Below are 13,234 nucleotides of genomic sequence, written 5' to 3' on the forward strand. Positions count from 1 at the left end.
ATATACCAAGCTGCAGCGGAAATCAAGTTCACTAGTAAGTAACGCTGAGTCTGTGTCTTCTGTGTCCGTCGTCTTGTTGCGCTTTTTAACCATTACACCTCGAGCGTTTCCGCTGCAGTACGGGATGCCTTTCTGGCCGAGCCTCACTTCGTCCTTCCTAACAGCTATCTGCCCGTTGAAGAAGGGCCGGTCCGCCGCCCAAGCAGCGAGGGGACTTGGCGGTGGTAGCGTCTCAGTCGGGCGATGCGGACGACATCCCCAGCTTTAGAGCGGTTGTTCCGGGGCGGAATGACGTTTTGATAACATAGACCCCGTTATTATGGATACCCCACCCGCTATATGAACACGGTTTTCGGGAACAAACTGGGAAACTACATGCATTTTTGCGTCGTTATGATGGACAATTTTTGGGGGGAACCGAGGTACCCATATTAAGGAGAGATCACGGTACTCAAAGACTGCGTTATTTTTGCATGTTTTACGATAGCAGAATGTTGTGATTCACCAAGAGAAAATAAAAAAGCAGTCTTCCTGAAAGTGATTCCCCTGGGGAACCATGTAACAAAAAAAAAATCAATAGAAATAAAAAAGCTTCGCTCTAATTCCGTACGCCAAAGTTCATTCAACGTCCACTCCCCTTGATCCAAGTGCAAAAGTTCCAACACGAGCGGTACAGCTTCGACCCTCATCCCTTTTAAATGACCGCCGCGGCCATGACCGACCAAAGCACTGAATATTCAGTTTTATCTTACTAGATTGTTGTCTCTGTCGTTCTTGGTGTTAAACGGCTTTGTTTATTGGCCTTGTTTTATTTGAAAGATGGGTATCTAAAGCTGGTGTAATGGCCGGAGTTTCCCATCAGTGCAACCGGAGCCTCAGTGGTCGCCCGTCCTTGCACATCGGCGGCGATATGCAACTTATCGTTCGTCAACAATGTCATTGGCGCATGGCCCAGAAATAAACTGGGTCGCGCCGAGGCCAATCGCAGGACGTCGAGGCTTTCTTTAAAAAACTGGACCGGGCGAATGTAAGATATGTAGGCCGCCCTTCGGGAAAGGAAAATAACTACCGGTGTTTCTTTACCAGAAGATATTAGCTAAATCTACACGTGTTATATATGCGTCGTGGAGAGAGAGAGAGAAAAAAAAACGTTTCTAGGCGAAATAGCAAGTGTTGGGTGCAGGTCGTTTTGTGTACCGTTTTAATAGCTTGTGGAAATCATGGGGGAACATTGATAGCGCAATTCGGAGACGTCTTACAATTTTGTTTTAGTTTTTAAATTTTACAAAAATACGAAGCTTGTTTGAGAGAGTGTCCAAATGAAGTCCCTTTTGGGAAACTTTCGGTGATACTTTAGTTAGCGCCGGAATAAAAAAAAATAGTGCACTTGTGTGAGAATATGTTTTAACAATCCTGCAATGGCCTTCAAGCAGAGCCGATAGTATTCATAAACAAAAGAATGCATGCTTGAATGAATAAATAAACACAGTTCCTCATGAACTGGAGGAGGCAATGTACAACGTCGATTTTATATAGTCATTTAACTTACCAGTCTAATATTTAAGGCGGTTCGCATTTATAGCCACAATTCAGTGTATGGTGAGGAAAAATAAGGTGATCATTGACGCGGCAAACACCTTAACTGTTGTTCTAGCTCGCTGTTAAAATGGCAAGTCGAAAAAGCGACTATTTACACCCATATAGATACAAAACAAATAAATACATATCGTACACATAGCTGAGAACATATATGGGTTGAGGTTAAGTTAAAAGTTTCTGTTTTCAAGATTTATTTTCCTTCACCAATAATTGTTTTTTCGGTGCATGTTTTGGGCGGATCCGAAAAATAAATATGGGTTTATAGTGACATACCTTGAAGGAATTCAAACACGGGCATGGGATTCACCAACCCGCAGGGAACATAGGCGAGATCAAAATACTTTGAAGATGTCCCAGTACCAATAAGAGGAGGAAACAAGATAAGAGTTATTGCCACGCGCGTCGCCCAGCGAGCGCGAGTGTGGCCGATTGGTTACCGTGCTTGGCTATCGCGCGAAGGCGCTAGGTTTGACCTCAGGAACCGGACTCCTTTTTAGAGCGCACCTCTTAGGGGCCCGTTTCCGGCTTGAGCGGCGTCGCCGTCGCCGTCGCCGTCGCCGTCGCCGTCAGCGTAACCGCGCGGTGCATCATGGGAAATGTCCCATAATGCACCGCGCGAGCCCCCACCGGGGTCACGTGACCACCCGAGGTCACGTGACCCCACGAAGTCACGTGACTCCCCTGAGGTCACGTGACCCCCTCCTCGAGGTCACGTGACCCCCTCCTCGAGGTCACGTGACCCCCGCCGATGTCGCGTGACCCCCCGATGACGTCACCGGCATCCACATCGTCATCGTCATCATCACTGATGACGTCACCGGCATCCACATCGTCATCGTCATCATCACTGATGACGTCACCGGCATCCACATCGTCATCGTCATCATCACTGATGACGTCACCGGCATCCGCATCGTCATCGTCATCATCACTGATGACGTCACCGGCATCCACATCGTCATCGTCATCATCACTGATGACGTCACCGGCATCCGCACCGTCATCGTCACCATCACTGATGACGTCACCGGCATCCACATCGTCATCGTCATCGTCACTGATGACGTCACCGGCATCCACATCGTCATCATCACTGATGACGTCACCGGCATCCACATCGTCATCGTCATCATCACTGATGACGTCACCGGCATCCACATCGTCATCGTCATCATCACTGATGACGTCACCGGCATCCGCATCGTCATCGTCATCATCACTGATGACGTTACCGACATCCGCATTGTCATCGTCATCATCACTGATGACGTCATCAGTGACGTCACTGATGTCGTCACCGGCATCCGCATCGTCATCGTCATCATCACTGATGACGTCATCAGCGACGTCACTGATGACGTCACCGACATTCGCATCGTCATCGTCATCATCACTGGTGAAGTCATCAGTGACGTCACTAATGACGTCATCGGTACCCGCATCGTCATCGTCACTGATGACGTCATCAGTGACGTCAGTGATGACACACCGGCATTGGGGGTCACGTGACCCCCAAGGTCACGTGACCCCCCCCTGGTTAGTTTAACCCCCCCACCCAGTGCCCTTCCCTCCTCCTCCTCAAGAGCTGCGCTCTAATTCGGCGTTACAGGGAGTTGTAAGCGACTTTTTTTATATATTGTTTCAACTTCACGTTCTCGTAAGTTCGAGAACCTCGTCGTCCAACCTGAGTTACGAACGTTCTGCGCCGAATGGTCCAGACACCGACGCGGGTACAGAAGGTGCTCAACGTGGCAATCCGCAGTGAGTCTCGCGGTCGCGCTTGATTGTGCTACTTCCGACGCCTCCGACGCTACCTCTTTGTATATTTGTTTTCGGCACCAGCTCGTCAAATTAGACGTTTAGTTTCTGTTCATTCGTCGCCTCATCACCTGTCATTCGTGATATGTTCGTGGAGGTGCGGGGTATGAATTGCCCATGTTAACATCCCTTCCAGGACTCGCAAGCCAAGTCCTATTTCAAGCCCGGCCAGAAGACTTCTCCTCGAAGAACCCCAAAATCAAGGAAGCCGTCGCATCCAGGGACTGCCCCCGGAGTTTGATCAACTTCCAGAAACATCGAAGAACGTCCACTCAACCACGAAGAGCCAGCCCTCGCAAACTCCGGTGACCCCTTCCGTTGTTTTTCTGCCTGTTGCTCCATGTACGCTGACACCCTTCAACGGCGACGTCCATGAAGACGTCGAAGATTGGCTTAAGCATTACGAACGCGTGGCACGCCAACTTGGGTGGAGAGGTGAACAGTGCCTGCAAAACCTTTACTCTGCCTTAGGCTTTCTCTTTGTTTTATCTCACTCAGCTGCAAGGCACCGGTTTGAGAACCTTAAGGCTTCCTTTACGTCATGGGATACCTGTAAGGCCGAACTCAAGAAGACTTTCGCGAACCAGCACCGTCAAGAGCGAGCGGAAGCCCTCCTGAAAACAAGGACTCAAGACCCCAACGAAACGGTCACCAGCTTAATTGAAGACGTCCTTCGCCTGAGCAGCCGCGCCGACCCTCAGTCCATCGAGGAGAAGAAGCTGCACCTCCTGATGTGAGGCGTGAAGAGCGACATCGGCGGCCTTGTTGTCCGCCGAAGATGCCCTGTTGTCGCGAGCGAGCCACTACAACCGACTCACAAGCACGCCTGTCGCTTCGACTTTGGCATCTTCCCGCCTCGACCACAGCGGCATCGGCGCTCACAACCGTCGTGAAAAACTGTCCGTGACATTGTCAGGGAAGAGTTCCTGAAAACCCAACCCGCCGCTGTTCGCTCCGCTTCGATCTCCACCGCCGCGGTAGTGCGGGAAAAATTCCAGAGAGCCATCCAATTAGAGGCTCCCATCAACGTGGCAGTCCCCGAGGATCCCACGCTAACTTACGCCGCAATGGCCCGACGCACACCGCCTCCTCCTCGTGTCTATGTTGCGACGCCCCGACGTCAGCCTCCTGCACCGCGGGAAGACTGACGCCACGACGACCAGGTCCAGTACGGCTTCCAGGAGCCCCGTGCACCCCGGAAGACCGGCGTGTGGCGAAAGGCCGATCAGCGCCTTATATGTTATCACTGCGGTGAGGCCGGCCACGTGTACCAACAATGCTGCTCCCGCCTGATGGGGCTGAGAGGGTCTGCGCCGAAGTACCCTCGGCCACGCCTCTCAGAGCGACCAAGGGATATCTAAGAGTACCTGCGCCGTCCGCCGTCTTTAGTGAAGGGTCCTTCCCGGGTATCCCGCTCATCATCGCCCCAACGTCCAACATCGCTCTTTCGTCGGTCCCGCCGAGAAAGCTTGTCCACCCTCCGTCTCCGGGAAAACTAAGTGCGGCAACGCCTGGAGGTGGCGTTACCGAAGACGACCGAAGTAAAGAGCCTCCAAGAAAGCCGGAGCGCTCCCACTCCCCCGATGCCACACATTGTAACGACGCTCTTGCAACGGTGCCCAACAACCTAAAAGTTTTTATCGACGGCCACGACGGATCGGCCCTCGTGGACACCGGTGTAGACTACTCAGTCTTGAGTGGGAGGCTCTCTCGCCGCCTGCGAAAAGTTACGACGTCTTTGGGTGGACCACAGATTCGAAACGCCGGATGACACCTTATTACGCGTGTCGGAAGGTGCACTGCCCGAGTCAAGATTTATGGCGAGATGTGCCCTGTGAAAATCGTAGTTCTGGATTTTCTGTGTGAATATGGCGCCGCCATCAACCTCGGAGAGAACAGATTAACGCTGCGGACACCTGTTACGCCTCCAGAGGAACCCAAAACAACGTCAGTCGCCGTCCCAGTCGCAGCCAACGACATGAACCCGCCGACGCAATCAAGTGTTGTTATACCCGTCATGACCGAAGCAGCTACTTGCAGCGAAGTTTTTTTGGAAATCAACGTTCAATTACTCCTGGAAATAGGAATAGTCGTCGCAAGGGGGGTAAGTGAACTTCAAAATGAACGCAGTGTGGCCCTCGTGACGAATGTCTGACAAGAAACGCAACACCTCGCGAAAGGTGCCACTATGGACCACGGCACATATTAAAGATCATCTTCGTTTTCTTGCCCTTCCTAGGCCTAAAAAGACGCGGTAACCCAACGTTATTAGAACCAACTCAGTTCTGGAACTCCGCTCCGAGGGGGGGTCCCTTTACGTGGCGCCTGTTAGAGGGCGCGCGCTCCGCATTATAACTCGCTGTCATCATCATTGACAGCGCGCTTTTCGGCCGTTGCACCTGGCCTATTGAGCTTACGGATATGCGTGGCGCTTTTTCTGACAGTAAGTAGCAGACGACTTTCAAATTGTTTCTGCTGCAGTTGGTAGTCACATATGGGAAATTCTGATACTTGTTTTAACCAATAAAACATTGAATCTGTGTTCATGTTGACTCTGAACCCCATTCCAAGTGTCGTCTGCTGTCAGCGCAAAATAATGATCGCGCGCGCGCGAACGTTCCTTCGGTCGTCTGCAACCGCTGCGACGGGAACGTCCGCGCGCATTTCACGCCTCGGAAAAACAACGCAGAGAAGCTCCAGCTAGGCAGAGAATCAGGCGTGCTGAACTTAGCTCGTCCGTCAAATCAGCGTGTCCAAGATAATAACGGAGACAGAACGAAAGCAATGCCCCCAACGCAATCGAAGCGTTCGGATACTTACGCTCGTATTGGTGTGCTGCGATCACGGCCAGCAATGGAATTGCCTTGGTAAGACGGCGCATCTACTATTACAGTATGTACAAAGTTGCCCTGATTGTAGCCACCGGATTGCGGCGCCGACGAATTTGGGTTGTTCGAAACGCTTCGCGCTGTCAGCACAGCTAAGGTGGCGGCGTTTTGAAATAATACAAAGCGTATGCCATCATGGTCGTACCGCTTATCATGCTCAGGTTGTATTTTTACAGGCGAAAAGGCGAAAACCAACCGTAAACCATGCTGGTCGCCGAGGAGTCGGGTTGGGACTCGCAAACAGTTGCAGCGGTTGGCAGCCGCGGAGCAGTAGCAGACGAAAATGCGCGGATTAATGCGCCGGCAGCGCCACCTCGCCGCAAAAGAATCGGACACGGTTTCGGACTCCCTCCAATGTAAGGCGTCTATGGAAAGTTCCACAACTGAGTTGATAGAGTAACGGTGGCGGTAACCATTGAGCTAGCAAAATATAGCTACTCCGAGGCTCCGAGTTTATTTCCTTTGTGGCACGAAGCCTGTAGCTTTAAAGCTAGTATTGCAAGGCTTCAAAGTCGCTCCAGCTCAGATATAAATACAGCAGCTGCTCGCGGAGTATGCCCACCCGCGTTCGTCTCAGTTTCGGCATAGTTGAAGGTCTAAATCTTCGGCGACATATGGTGAACGGGCCATACAAACGCTAGAAACAATGCCAGAAGGAGCGCCAAATTAGAGTGCTACCGATCGGACTGTTTTGGCTGAATACAGCCAACAATATTTATACTCATTTTACATGTATTTTGCTTGGTAGAGCCGGCTTTATATGTTTTTACCTTAATTAATTTTTGTAAACAAAAAGTGCTTGCTAGGAGCATATATTTTCTGTTTTTAATACATTTTTTTTCTGACTATTACGCTCGTTGGCCGCATTGGCGCTGCAAGCGGGAAACGTAAGCGCGCTGCGCTGCGTTGCGAAGCCTCTATCTTACCGGGTGTCTCAACTAGCAACCAGGTTCTTTGAATCGACTGCGAAATTCGGTTTCTTAAACTATCGCGCTACGACTTTGTGCATTGTTGCCCCCAGATGGTGCATTCTTCTTTTTTTTAACATTTTTAAAGAGCAAATTTACCCGATGAAAAAGTAAAAAAAAAAAAAAGAAAGAAAAAAATTTAACTTCCATGGAAACGCAGTGAAGCCACCGGCCTTCAAACAATACGGCGACGTTTCGTACAGGAGACAAGAGATGGCGCAAGCGGTCGAGACGACAACTGCCGAAACGAACGAGTATACGGCTCCGAGAGAAGCGTCATCAGCCGACAATCTTTTCGACTCAAAAGCAGCCCAAGTTTCGCAGCCGGCAACAGCCGAAATATAAAAACAGACGCCGTAACAAAAAGGAACTGCAAAGCAGACGACATCAGTACCCCGAAAAGAAAAAAACAGTCAAAATATCCCGACAAACCCTTTTTTTAATCGAATATGTGTCAACACATAGTGTTTTATTAGTAAGGATGATAAAATAATGTACTGGCAACTGTTATCAAAAAAGCACGCGCCGCTTTTGAGTCGAAAATATCGTCTGCTAATGACGCCAGCTCTCGGCGTCGTATGCTCGTTCGTTGGCGGTAGTTGGCGTCGCGACCGCTTGCGCCATCTCTTGTCTCCTGTACGAAACGTCCCCGTATTGTTTGAAGGCCGGTGGCTTCACTGCGTTTCCATAGGAGTTAAGCTTTTTTTTTCTTTTTTGTTTTTTTACTTTTTCATTGAGCAAGTTCGCTCTTTGCAAATTTTACACAAAAAAAAAGCACCACCCGTGGGCAACGCTGCACAAAATCGTAGCGCGATAGGTTAAGAAACCGAATTCGGCGGTCGATTTAAAGAGCCTGGCCGCTAATGGGACACCCGGTATCAGCCGTCGTCGCCAACCTTGTTGCATTTCGGTCCCCCAATTTCTTAAGGCTCTGTTATACTCCGACGTATCTCTTGGCGTCTCAGCGACGTGACGTCGGCGAAAACCCAACGCTCTCTACTCCGGCGTCGTGGCTATGGTCTACTATCGTGGCGTAACCGGCGCGACCGGCGGCGTCCGACGCTGCGTGACCGCCTCGACGCCAAAATGGAGCATGCCGTATTCCGCGACGGCCGCGCCAGCGATGCCGGACAAGGATGCACCACGTGCTGGCTCCCGGCAGCCCTCGCGCGGGAAGCGCGGCGAATACGAGCAATAGCAGACGCAGGCACCGTAATGACCACTCCGTGTGGCGTCATTACGGTGCCTGGAACGTGTCTCCGAATGGTGTGCTTACCGTGCCCAAAAAAGTGGTCCCTCGATTTCCGCCTGATGACGTCATAAAAGTGTCATGATTTCGCCGGTCGCGAACCTGGCGGCGTTCAAATAGCTGTTGTGAATGTGGCAGACGCCTGTTCTGCTGCATGTCGCTCTCCAACGCGGCAGTCCACGGAAGCAAAAGCAGCCGGAAGTTGGGACGCCTGGAACGCCTTGACAACAGCGACACTCACGTTCGCCTGTGGTTTTCACCAGCATTTCTACGGCCAACCGCCAGGATCGCGACATGCAAGAGCATGACTTTCCGGCTTCTGTGACGTCATTTGTTGCCACTTTGGGACCACTCTTGATGTATGGGCGGGATAGGACGCTAAACACACCAGTCGGAGACGCGCTCCAGGCACCATAGCGTCATGTTTGAAGAATCGGTGTCGGTCGTCGAGAAGCTGATCGAGGGAATTTGTTTTCACCCGTGTGTCTACAACATGAGGAAGCTTGAGCACCGGGACACGGACACGAAAGGCAATGCTTGGGAGGCCATTCGAGAGCTGTGCGGTCTCCGCACAGGTAAGATATTTCGCTGCTCCGCACATATCACGTACGTCTGTGCTGATTGCAGTGCTGTGTTCCGCTGCTGTAGCAGACGCGATCATATTTTGTAAATTGCTTAATGGGGAAGCTTTATATGAAAACGCTGAACTCACCTTTTGTGATTAACGTGGCGTTCGTGAACGGATAAAAAGAGAGCGTATACGCAACGGAGTTTCTTGGTTAGGGATAATTCGTCGTGGTAGTTGAGGGCTGGGTGAGCGCGGGCAGAGACTTTGCGCTATCCACTTGTGCTTGTATAGATTGTAAACAAAATGTAATGCCCCAAAGAAAACGTGTAGAGATGAAGGAAAGCGTGCGCGTAAGCGGCGGCTGGCGAACGACGAGTGGGCCCGACTTGTACGTACACCGACAGTGCAAGCGCGAGTTTTCGTCGTGCAAGATACGTCCACGCCATCGCTCGAGCTTGGCGCTCAAGAAGCGCGAGAATTCTCGTCTGCTGTTCGAAACATAGAGGTTCGAAACCAAACGGAGCCGGAACCGGCGCACTCATGAAGCTTTCGTTTGTCTTATTGAAGGAGAGCTCTAATCCGGGGTTTCTCGACTTTGCCCGATTTTTATTTTTATTTTTGGGCAAATGTTTTTATGTTTATTTGTATTTTCTGAAAACACAGAACCCTTGTTTTAATGCGCATCACATTCCGGCAGTTCCGGCAGTATAATAATGAGATAATTGTGGTAGGTTTACCAAAGCTTGTTTCTTTTTTACGTCTAACGCGCTCCAGACTTTGAAGAAACAGAGAAATATCTAGCATATTGCTTTATTCGGAAATGCTTTTAGTCCAGCGGATTGTGAGGTTACGTGTCCCGCACCATACTCAAGTTCCGCGTTCCGCGCGGAATATAGTCCTATTTTTCTACGACTTGTTTTCAAGTAAAGATTATTATTATTATTATTATTATTATTATTACTATCACTGCCATCAAATCATCGCTATTATTATTATTACTATCATATTACTATCAAATTGAAATCTGCAATGAAATAATTAGTGATTATTATTTATTATAAAAAATATTATTTACAAGCAGCCTCTTTGGTGAGGATGTCTCTTTTGGAGCGAAAAGTGCGTACGCCCTCAGCCCAATCTACTCACCTCGGCCATACAGATGCAGCTTGTTCGCAGTAGCCTCGCTCAGGAAAGGCCGAACCAACCTCCAGAACATGGGGAAGATCCGGGGAGCTGCGTTGAAGTGCAAAGAACTCTTTTACTGGGTGTCTTTGTCATTCGCCCTTTCGCGCCGTTAACCTTGTGCTTGTGGCACGAGTGGCACCTTCAGCGCACCTTTACTGTTCTTACGTGCTTCAAGTTCTTCTATCATTGATTGACTTTTGACAACGCTCAGCAAATTGTTTCAGGTTATTTTTCGCTAATGTTTTATTTATATACCTCAAGGCGCCTTCTGGGATGCCTTGCATGAGGGGGTGGGGAAAAGAACATGATACAGCAAAAATAAACATATAAACGTAATATCACGCGTTATAAGCGCCGAAGAAACACGGACCAAGATTTGAATAACAGACACGCGGGGAGTTATTAACTCGACATTGGAAACAAATAACAATAAAAAAGGCTGCAAAGTGATTCCCAGGTCATTCAAAATGTATAAGCTCTCACAGTTTCCTAAACGCCTCAATATCTATGTTGGCTAACTTCAAATTGGGTAGGTTATTCCATTTCGGAATACTGAGTAATAGAAGAAAAAAGGCAGTTTAACAATATGTATTTCTGAAGTACTGTCGTGAATTTTATTAAATAATTACAGGCGGTTAATATTTCCCCTGGAAGCTAATAAAGTGAGACCAGTATTAGCTTTTAAGACGGAGACACTCCTCACAAGCAAAAATCGTTTAGAATGTTTCGGGTTGATTTAATTTGCACGTATTCTAAATTATAAATTGGATCATCTTGATGTGGATGCCATATATAATGCTTACTTATTCTAGTTTAGGTCGAAATATTGTTTTGTACGCGAATAATTTTGTTGCATTTGGGAGTGGATAGATGTCGGTTCCGCCTTAGGAATTGACTTAATATTTTTTGTGGGCAATTCTAATGAGGATTTCGATATGATGATTTCACGATATTTCTGAAATATGAGCACCCAGGAACTTGTATATTGCAATATATTTTAGTTGATGATAGAAAAATGAATAATATAGAACAATGAAAAATGTAAACTCGAACAAGATTTGTTCGAGTTTACAATGACTACAATTTGTTTGCATTCTCTGGGGTTGATATTCTTCTGCCAATGTGAGCACTAGGCCTATAACCTTTTATAGGAGGTTATGGCGTCAAGGCCGTTTTGAAAAATATGACAGTCCATTGGGTTAGCAATTTCCCCATAAACACCACAGTCGTCCGCAAATAGCCTTATAGTTGAGTTAATTGAGGAGGGAAAATCGTTCATTTAGATGTGAAAAAAGGGGGCCCAAGAACACTGCAATGAGTAACTACTAAAAGTTTCAAGAGTAGTTGGTGGTGGGGAACGTTATCAAATGTTTTGGCGAAATCTATCAAAATAACGTCAGCTTGAACTGAGAAATGATTGGTAAACAAAAGGTTTGTGATAAACTCAAATAATTGGGTGGTAAATAAGTGATGTCTTCGAACCCCATGCTGCTTGGGAAAAAAATGCCACATCGGTACAGGCAGGAAATGACATTTGTATGAATAACATCTTCCATGAGCTTGCAGGAACTGTTGTTAACAATATGGGCCGATTGTTATTGGATTGGTTATTGAGAACGAGCCTGTTGGTTAATAGATACAAAACTTGAAAGTATAAAACAGAGAGGACGAGGACGGTTTAGATGTCCTGTTCCCGTCCTCGTCCTCTCTGTTTTACACTTTCAAGTTTTGTATTGGATTGGCTTTCACCAGATTTTAAAATGGGCTTCACTTCCGAGAGGCCCCAGGCAAATGGTATTTCACCAGAATCAAGTCTATGCTGGAAACAAGTGCTAAGTTTATATGTGCTGGATACATTATCAAATCAATATTTTTTTGGCGGGATGCCATAATTTCTAGGGCACTCTTTGACGGCAAGTGTGAGACTATTTTAGAATGTCTTCGGGACGAAACGAATTCCAAGGACACGTGGGCACTTCATATGAGTTGTGAATGCGAACGCATGAATGGTTTTCTTACAACTCGATTAATTCGTCTGTGGTGTACTGGCGTGTACGGCCACGTTCAGCTACTGCCGACGTTTCGGTCGCCGACGGCTTAGGTGCTTCAGGCGCCGCCATGTTCGTCGGCGCCGAGCGGAGCAGAAATGGCCGCAGTTCCGGCTACGCGTGACATGAGAGCGCCGGCCGAGCGCGAGCCACGGAGCACTCTTGAAACGGGGCCAATCGATTCGCTGCTACAGACTGCAGGCTTCGCTCCATTGGACAGAGGAATTTAGGTGCCGTTTGGTGCGGCTTCAAAAGCTAATACGCCGGTTCGCTCCATGGTGCAGTATATAAAAAAAAAAGAGGCATAGATATTTTGTAATAAGATGTACGGTGTGATAAGAGTGGGAACGTTTAGTCAGTAAAGACGCTGGCAACGAACGAATTCAGCAAAGTGGCAGCCTTCTCATCACTAAGGGTTTCGTCTTGTTTATTTACAAAAGTAGGGGTATTTTTGAATTATTTTGGATTAATTACGTTCCAGACGCTTTGAATATTGTAACTGCCTTTTGCGTTTATACGCCACATTTGCACAGTTTTACAAAACAGTGATTTGCTGAGGTAACCGTTCTTTTCGCGTTTGCAAATAATCTTTTCTTTTTATTTAGCATTCGTTTTATGTTGTTAGTGAACCAAGGAAATACACGATCACAAATTCGTTACATGTAACACTAACATATTTCCAGGTGTCGGAACACTCGTCAGCTCTCTAACCCCCCCCCCCCCCCCCCCCCATAGAAATAGATTTCAGTGCCTTAGTGTTCATTTATGTTATGTGGATTGTTATTTTATATATAAATATGCAAACTCCTTGTGTAATAGGTGGCATTCACTTGACGTCACTCAGTAGGTGAGCTCGCATCGGCCGCCAGGGTCGCCATCTTCGAGGTCTCTTTTTATATCACGTAGGTGTC

The 13,234-nt window shown here is 48.1% G+C and overlaps 1 protein-coding gene across 1 annotated transcript in view; it reads right to left on the reverse strand.

Moving 5' to 3' along the window:
- The window catches only part of LOC8039543 (SEC14-like protein 2), a 97,842-nt gene that overhangs the window by 24,778 nt on the left and 59,830 nt on the right, over positions 1 to 13,234 (reverse strand). Inside the window, exon 10 of the mRNA XM_040223610.3 lies at positions 10,237 to 10,323. Coding sequence (XP_040079544.1) covers positions 10,237 to 10,323 — 87 coding nt within the window. The remainder of the gene's footprint in view (positions 1 to 10,236; positions 10,324 to 13,234) is intronic.

This window comes from Ixodes scapularis, unplaced genomic scaffold, assembly GCF_016920785.2.
Source record: "Ixodes scapularis isolate PalLabHiFi unplaced genomic scaffold, ASM1692078v2 PGA_scaffold1__304_contigs__length_218370807, whole genome shotgun sequence".
In the NCBI taxonomy this organism is placed as follows: domain Eukaryota; kingdom Metazoa; phylum Arthropoda; class Arachnida; order Ixodida; family Ixodidae; genus Ixodes; species Ixodes scapularis.